General features: G+C 58.1%; 1 protein-coding gene across 1 annotated transcript; it reads right to left on the bottom strand.

The window, feature by feature from the left end:
• Positions 1 to 4,798: 4,798 nt before the first annotated feature.
• Positions 4,799 to 5,719, bottom strand: SPRY3 (sprouty RTK signaling antagonist 3). Its single transcript, XM_009493468.1, has one exon. The coding sequence runs from the start codon at positions 5,717 to 5,719 to the stop codon at positions 4,799 to 4,801; it is 921 nt and encodes a 306-aa protein (XP_009491743.1).
• Between the last annotated feature and the right edge of the window lie 3,169 nt (positions 5,720 to 8,888).

The raw sequence follows: 8,888 nt of genomic DNA, 5'->3' as shown, positions 1-8,888 counted from the left end.
TGCCTGAAGACCTCCCAGCTTTCTCCAGCCTTGAAACAGCCAAGGGCCAGAGGCAGACAGCAAACTAACAAAGCGGGTGCTGGAAACAGCAAGTTCGGGGCAGGGCGTGCTCCTTCCCTGTGCAGTCCAGCCATGTAAACCTTGCAGCAGCTCCTCTCACCCCTCCGCTCATCCCTCTTTATTGCACGAAAGCAGTCATTCATAAAGCGTTATTCTGTACTTTGGCATCTTTTGGTCGATGATGCTTCCCCACCAGTCTTTGGGTTCACACATGGGGATGGGGAAGAGCAAACTCAATGAGATTTTATGGGAATCTGAGAGTAGAGTCCCAAAGAGCTTCCCCCCTATTCTTTGAGGTACTTGGCTGGCACTGAGGCTTCTCAGGGATGGGTGGACAGCAGCCCAAGGACCACTTCTGCCCTTCCACCAGGAGGTTTGGGGGAGCTGGGATGGAAGGGAGACTCCACCTCAGTCCCCAGTGACCCCTCCTCACCAGTGCTGGGACTGATCACACGTTTGCCAGTAGGGAAGGAGGGGAGCGGGACCAAGAGAAGCCGTGGACAAAGCAAGCACCAGCAGGAGCTCTTGCGTGGATGGAGATTTGGAGGTCTGGGTGGGAAGAGGAGGCTTCTGCATGTGGAGCAGAGCAGGGGGGAGCTCAGGTCCTGCTCAGTAGCTCCTGCGTCCTGCTCCTTTGGCACCTGAGTTTCTCTTTCCCTGTCTAAATCTGCCCTACAGCCCCGCACATTTCCTGGCAAAGGAGCCCACAACTGGTAGAGACACACGACACGGAGAAATGTTCCCTCGCAAAGCAGATTCATCCTTGTCGAATCACAGGGGTGCAGGGAAAACAGAGGACTCAGCATGTGACTCTCCCAAAAGAAAACCAAAAAAGACACGTCAGGACAGAGAGAAACCCAAACTGCCAGGACAAGCAGCTGCAAACGAACATCTGGAGCAGATGTTATCTGACTCATTACAGGGAGGGGCAGGAAAGGGGCTCACAACCCCAACCAAAATTGGAGTCCTCTCTGCAGGGAAACCAAATTATCTGGCAGCCAGAGATGGGGAGGGAGCAGGATGGATCTGGTCTGAAGGTGTTAGGAAAAGCTCAGGAAAGAAAACATGATCAGAGGCTACCCACAGCCTTCCTGACACCAGATGAGCTCAGTGAACCAGAGCCGGCCTCCTTGGAGAGCTTTCGGCAAATCCCAACCTGTCCTTTCTGCTGAGAGCAAGGAACGGGAGCTCGCTCAGGCCCCCCATGATGGATCTGGAAGCAGTAACCCCACGTGAAGTGACCTGCCCCTACAGGCAGCGTAGGGGCCAACAGCTCTAAACACCTCTAGCCCATGCGACCGCAAGGCCTGGATATGGCTTTGCATTTTGCCCTCAACATGGCCAAACCAAAGCCCTGCGCTGGTTGGACATCCCTCAGTGCTCATCTGGGGCTCTCCTCCACTCCAAGTCCCTTCTACGTGTCCCGTATTTCATAAAATACATCTCGCAGGTTTGTCATTTCTTGGAGATGAGACATTCAAGAGACCTGGCCGGACTCCTCAGCCCTGCACCCAGGCTATGGCACGATTCCCTGGGAGAAATGGGACTTCCGCACTGACCCAGAAAAATCCCATTAGGTAGAAGGCTACTGGCAGGCGTCCTGGCCTCCTACCAACTACTGAAGGTAAATATGCTGCAATAGTAGTGCAGGGCTCCGCCTCGCCGTGCTAGTGCCAAGCAAAACTGACTCTGAGGAGCTGATATGTGGACAGCCATCTTCTCATCCTACAGCTCCAGCACCTGGGGGAGGTCACCCCGTGCTTGCATGACTTTGGAGGCCGTGAAAATGATGAAGCTTCACATGTTGAGTCATTCCACCATCAGGAGAGGAAGCAATGAATTGCAAAGATACAGAGGTGGTAACTAAATTTACAAGTAGGATCCATTTAAAAAGGAGGAGGAAAAAAAAAAAATCAAAGTAGAGCAAGTTGGAAAATTCTGTTCATTAGTTTTCTTTAAAAAGTTTCAATGAACTATTTCACATTCTCATTCACGTGAGACAGTTCCTCAAATCCTCAGTGAAAAAGGGACCTTTTCTCCCTAAAAAGGTTTAACATTTTTTAGGAAGGAGTTTAATCAGCACCAATAGAAAAATGAACCGAGTGTTCAAAAGGAAGGGTGCCCCTCGGTGGAAATCTCTCCCCCAAACATCACTTGGAAGTAGGGAGCCAAGCAATTACTGGCATACGGATAAATATGGTTGCGATATATAACTGCTGCCACAGAGACATGGACTGATTGTATGGGGGTACACACACCTACGGGGCATCCTCTGAGAAGGTCATTGCCTTAAAACCCAAACGGTTTCAGAGTCCAGGGCTGGCCTCAGAGGATGTGCAAACTGCACAGGCATGGCCCTCTCCCTCCTCAATCCTCGCTGTAACCCAGACCATCATCCTGAATTCCCTACAGCTTATGGAAGTGGGCTCTCCATTTTTGGCCAGAGGAAGCATCTTTCAGCATCCCCCCTCAGGCTCTAGGTGAAATCAGGGTGAGGATTTTGGTCACGTCCATAACACGCCCCAGGCACAAACTTCACACCGGGGATGGGATTCATCTCCCCTTCCACAGGGAACGTGAGTTCAGTGTCTGGGTCCCATTTGGGTCAAGGGAGACAGGCACCGCCAGAACATAATTTATGAATAATGTTTTCAAGCGGGATGAATCACTCTCTGGAACCACTTTTCTCTGCAACAGAGGGAGCTTGGATCAGCCGTGGTTTTTAGATAGCAAATGTACAGAAAGAAGAATCCCATCGTGCGAGTCTACCTCCTGCCTTGCCCCAGAGCCAGCACTAAATCTTACCCTCTCTCTGCAAAGTAGACCCCCCCCAGGACAATCCGTAAACCTCCCTTTCCCCCTCTCCCGACTACCTAGGAACTAAAGGTCTGGGATTAGCCATAAACAGACTGGGAAATCGTCTTCCAGCATGTGCAAGTGTACCAGGAAGCCAAACCTTGCATCTGGCACCATTCACAGCAGTATCATGAATATTATTAGTAATAGACCTAGCCGTCCTAACGTTATATTTATATATACAAAAATAGATCCACAGAACTCTACGTAAAGAGGTGGCTGAGGGAAGGCGACGGATGAGCCCTGGGTGGCAGGGTCTTGGAGGAAGCCGAGGGACGCGTTGCATATATTTCTCCAGGAGAGCCATTCGCTTCCCTCTGCGCTCACACACCTCGGAGGAGGGACAGGCAGGCAGAGCCGAGCACTGGGACATCATCCCGGCTCCAAACTCCCCCGGCCGATCGGCCGATGTCAGCGGGATCACAACTGAGAGCTGGCACCGCGCGTTTGCAAGCGGAGATGGGGCTGAGTGCAGGACCGGGAGGACCTCCCCCCAAACTGCAGCGACGAGTTGGGCTTATTATCATCACAGCAAGTAAACCATGAAGCACTGACCCCGATTCAGGTTTCCTTCTGGTCTGCAGATGGCCCAGCCCCAGGGCTTGGTTCGGACCCATCTCCGGTTTGCCGCAGGCGGCCGCCGTCGCAGAATACCGTCAGCAGTGCCAGCAGCCTTTGCCTGCCGGCGTGACGCTGGTGTTGGTGTGGCACGCCGGTGGGCCAGGGAAAGCGAGGCGAGGACTCGAAGGCAACTTCTGCAGGGAGGGAAGGTCGGGCTCCTGTCTTCCGACACCCATTTCTGCTCTCTGTTTCCCTCCAGCCCAAAGCAGGAGTTGCAGAAGTCCCCGCTGGGGAGTCCCCCAGGGTTGGTGCTGACAGGGAGAGCAGCGCGAGTGGCAGCTTTTGACACTTGGGTTTGGAGTATTTTGGTTTTTTGAAGTGAATTCAGTGCTGGTGGAAGGTACCAGACTGGGGCTCGAGCACAGAGCTGGTGGCTGCGGCATCTGCTCGGCGGCGGCAGCTCCCATCCCGCCAGGGTTTGCGCTCTGGAGGCAGCCCTTCAAGGCATTGAGAAATGAATGGCAATTTCAAACCAGCTTCTTGTTCTCAGCCAAATCCCAGAGGGGACCTTTCCCTCGCTGCAGTCGGGCAGAAGCGAGTGGGCTGGGCTGCCTCCGATAGCTCCTTCCCCTGCCAGAAGGTTTCTAAAGCTTCCCACACCTTCCCTTCCTCTTTGAAACAGAAAAATACGATGCCACCTCATTTTGAAGCTCGCTTGCTTCTCCCAACGGCTTCCAAGCCCAGGGGGAAGCCGCTGCCACCGGCGGGACCCCACGGCACCCCAGCCCCTTGGGGAAAGCAGAGCCACGGCCACGTGAGAGGAGAGAAGCCGCCCACAAAAAGTGCTGGAGAGAGATAAAGAGAGAGAGAAGGAGGTCTGGCTGCTGGAGGACTCTTGCACAGGGGATGCGTCGACCTGCCTCTTCCCCGCATCGGGAAGGACCACGTCACGAGGCAGCAGCAGCTCCTAAAACCCTCTGAGAGCAGAGTCCCGAGGACCCTCCGGGTTGCCCTTCCCCGCGGGGCACGGCCGGCGAGGGCACCCGCAGCTCTCTCTGCCTCTCCTGGTCCCTCACCCGCGTGTGCAAATCCACCGTTTCCCACCTGCTTGGTGCCAGCTCCCCTGGCCACCCAGCCGCCTTCGTGCTCCCAGAGGCTGGGGGACCCCCAGTTCACCCGTCTCATTCCCGGGAGGTGATGGGGGGTAGCGGGGAGCGCTGCAGAGCGGAGGGAGCCGAGGCAGGAGGAGGATGGAGGGGAAAGGAGGAGGAGGAGGAAGAGGAGGAAGAGGAGTAAAGCCTGCTTCTCCTCCCCAGGAGGGTCATACCGGCTTATCCAGCGTCTTGGGGAAAGGCGTGCCGCTGGAGGAGGAGATCTTTCTGCAGACCGTATTGGTGTGGCTCTGGCAGCGGCAGCCGGGTCGTTTCAGGCCGTCATAACCCCGCTGGCAAAGTTTGAGGCACCCCAGGGTAGGAAAGTAGCAGCAGAGGCAGGGCATGAGGAGAGAGAGGAAGCTCATGGCAGCCCAGCGGGCACAGCAGGACCCCGGCCCGCAGGAGCAGGGGTCGTCGGCGCAGGTGTCCTCGTCGTCGGTGGAGCAGTGGTAGAAGAGACCCTTGACGCAGCAGAGGCAAGTCCCGTAGTCGAGGAGGCTCTCGGGGGAGCAGAGGCAGCGCTGGTTGCAGAGCCAGCAGGAGGGCAGGCTGCGGGCGGCCGTGCAGCGGGCGCACTTGCATCGCCCGCACTCCTCGCAGATGAAGAGGTGGCCGGTGTGGAGGGTGGGCTTCTCCGCCACCCCCTTCAGCGGCGACTCCTCCGGTTTCAGCTCGCCGGCCTGGGGCTGCGTCCGGATGAGGGAATGCCCGGAGTGGGAAGGCGTGAGGCTGCTCAGGAGGCGCTGGTCGGAGGCGGTGGTGCTTTGGGAGACGGAGCTGGCCGTGCTGGAATGGCTCATGTGTTGCTGCAAAGGTGGCATCTGGTGCTGTTGGCTGTGGCTGCGGTGCAGGTCCTGGAAGGTGGAAGACACCAGGCGGTCCTGGGACCACTCTTGCTTGTGTGGTGGCTGGGACAGGGATGGGTTGGAGCGGGCTTGCTGGAAGCAGACGGCCGGTCTCTCCACGTAGTTGTTGCTGGCACGGATGGAGCGGATTTGGTCAATGGACAGGACCTGCTGGAAGTCCTCAGCGGGTGGGTCCATCGTCTCGTCACAACTGAGTTCAGCCACACTGGAAGACAGCTGCATTTCCAGGAGCGAGGAGACCCTGCGGCATCAGGGCACATCCAAAAATCCTAAAGGATGGGGCAGGAAGACAGAGAAAACATTTGTGTTACGTTTTATAATGGATCCATCCGTACAAACCAGGAAGCAAAGACTGGCCGGAGAACTCCGAATGAAGTTATTTCCAACAAACAGACTCAAAGTACTTCTGTGCCTGGGGAGACTTAGGCTGGGCACGTCCAAAAGGCAAGGGCCGTAAGATCTGTCCCTTGAAACAGGTGGGCGCAGCATCTCCCCGCGCTTTTGAGCTTTTCGTGTCCTTCCAGAGGATTTCCCACCCTTGCCAGCACTGACGGACCCCGCCTGTCCTCCCTCTCCTTCCCCAGGGGAAAGTGCAGGCCCTCGCTAGAGGAGGGGAAACTTGAAGCTGTGACTTATCCAAGGCCAGTGACAGAACTGGGAACGGCGTCTCCTCCGGAGCAGGAGACTCTGTTTTGGGGCTCCCCAGCACACCCCGAGCAGCCTCCCGGTGCCGTACCCTGTACACACCAGGGGCACGGGAAGGGAGGGGACCTGAGCGCTTTTAATTTCAGGCAGCATCAGCAACAAATTGCAACTAATGAGACACACACTTGGCCAGGGAGAGGCCAAGCCCACAGACTCCCCAGGTCCCAGCGGTTCCCGCTGCAGCATCCCGTTTTCCCACGCGCAACCCGGCCACAGCCCAGGAACAAATTTACCCCCGTCACCAACACAGGGTGAAGCAGGGAAAGCAGACTTCGCAGCAGGCAAGCCCCGTCTTGCTCCTTGCACCGAAGCTGCCATGCTGTTTGCTGTTCTTTTCAGGAAATGGCACTTCCCGAGCGCTGGCAGCAGCGCCTGCCTTATCCAGAGGGAAGGTCAGGAGCATCCGAGGGCTGGGGGCTGGCGCAGGGAGGACCCCCGCATCCCACAGCTCCCACCCCGGCAGGTTTGACCTCACGGCATCAGCACGCTCGCCAAATCCTCGGGCGTCCGGGTGAAACCTCAGTGGGGATGGGGCTGGGAGAGGAGAAGGGGCAGGCAGGAGCGGGGCTGCGACGGAGCCAGGTCTTGGCCCTTAGGAGGGAGGGGGAGAGAAAATTCCCACTTCTGCCGCCTGCAAAACGGAGCTGCCCAGGAGCGCAGAGGACGGAAGCCATTCGTTGCATGCCAGACCCCAGCAAAGAGCTCTCCCCCGGCACTTCCAGCCCAGATTTCAATATCGGATACGTGCTTTCCGTGCACGGCCAACTTCCCCGGGACAAAGCCGTTCTCCTCTGGCAGATCAAATGAGTGATCCCTCAGTGACACAGATATTGTCACGGTGCCCAGGCCCGCAGGAAGACTCTGTTTCGATAGGAAGCTCCCCACCGGCCTTGCACATGGTCAGCAGGCCAGGCGGCCGGCAGCGGCGGAGGCTTTCAAGTAGGTGAGGGGCCACAGGTAGAATCTGCTCATGCAGCAGAGAGAGGCAGAGGGAAGATTGATTTTCATTAGCTAGGCTGACCTTGAAGAGCAGGGAAAAGCAAAGGCAACTTACTTTGACTGTTCAAGCAAGAGCTGGTCTCTCCCATCCCCCTCCCCGGAAAGAAAAGGCCACTGATGGGCTCAGATTTGGGATTTTCCTGCGCATGGAGCCCACCTGCCGCCCCCCTCCGTGCGATCTCAAGCGGGATGCTCACCCCGTCCAGGGAGATGCAGACGGTGAATGAGTCGCTCTCCCAGGACACCCGCAATCGATTTGGACGCCGATTCGTTTAACAGAAATAGCAAGGTGAATGAGGAGGGCACGGCAGACCCAGGGAAGGTTTTCCGAGCACGCTGCCAGGATGGGAAGGGGCCACAGAGGCAAAGCAGCCTCTCGTGAGCTGTTGCCTGCCGCCACCGAGCTCCTCACCTGGGAAGGGCTTGCTAAAGCACAGGCTGCTGACCTGAAGCCCCCTGAAGAGATACGATACATCTCAGCCTGCAGCCAGGACCACGCAGAGGGGAGCGGAGAGCAGCCTCAGGGGATTCCCACGTCCCTCATGACCCAGGTCCCATCTTGGGGTGGGATCGTCCCGGGGACGATGCTGATTTACACCCAGGGAGGAGCTGCTCACATCTGGGTGTCCATCCCCTCTCACCTGTGCGCTGGGATTTGGCACTGCTTGGGCATTAGGACCCCCAGGAGGTCCCGAGGCGGGACCTGACGGGAGAGACCCGGGCAGCGGCGGGTCCTGCCGCGATGGAGGCAGTGGAACGGGGAGATAAAGAGCAGCCAAAGGGCAGAGCCAGTACAGCTGCACCCCATCCTCCATGCAAGACACGGAGCTGAGGAGACACGAGGAGACCCGTGAGCCATGCTTAGGCAAGAGGCGATGCGCAGGGGACGCTGCGAGGAGGAACAGAGCCCCGGGGACAGCAGCCATGGATGGGAGCTGGCAATCGGGCCGTGCAGCGCGTTGCAACCCCGGACACTTAGGATCTGGGTGCAGGGCTGGGACGCAGCATCCCGGGCGAGACAGGTCCTGGGAGGATCCCCAGTGCCGAAGCGGGGCCCGAGCGCTCCTGGTCCTGCGATTCCCAGGCGCAGGGGTGAGACACAGACCCAGACTTGCTGCCTGGGGGAGGCAAAGGTCCCTCTGGGACCCAAGGGGATGTGAGCCAGAGGATCTGTGGGTTCGCCAGTCCAGTGGGATGTGGGGAAGAGGGACCGAACGACCCTGGGACCCTGCTCCTGCCCCCGGGGAACCCCAGTGCCCCCCGCTCGCTCCCAGCCCTCCCTGCTCCAGCCCAATCCCGGGGCTGCAACGGGTCCGAATCCCGGCTCCCACTGGTCCGACCATCCCCGCGGCACTGCTGCACCCCTCCCTGCCTACCTGCCCGTTGGGGGGGCACCGGGGCAGCGTGTCCCCAGCCTCCTCCTCCTCCTCACACCCTGCCTGCGAGGCAGGCATGCCAGCCCCGGAAACCGGGCAAGCTTTATGGCCGCCAGCAGCCCCAAACATATAAAGTTCTTGTGATAATGGGCCAGAGGAGGCATCGTAAAAGCAAATGATTTACAGGCTGGAGGTGGCCGCAAGCCGGGGACGAGCTGCACAGGGCACCCAGGTGGGAGAAAAGGGCTTTTTTCACCCCGGTGGGACCCCGTCAGCCTGTCCTGGGTGCTGTGGGGTGGAGCGGGGCGGTG

The sequence above is a fragment of the Pelecanus crispus genome, chromosome 13, assembly GCF_030463565.1.
Source record: "Pelecanus crispus isolate bPelCri1 chromosome 13, bPelCri1.pri, whole genome shotgun sequence".
NCBI lineage: Eukaryota > Metazoa > Chordata > Aves > Pelecaniformes > Pelecanidae > Pelecanus > Pelecanus crispus.
This window is presented reverse-complemented; position numbering and strand designations above follow the sequence as displayed.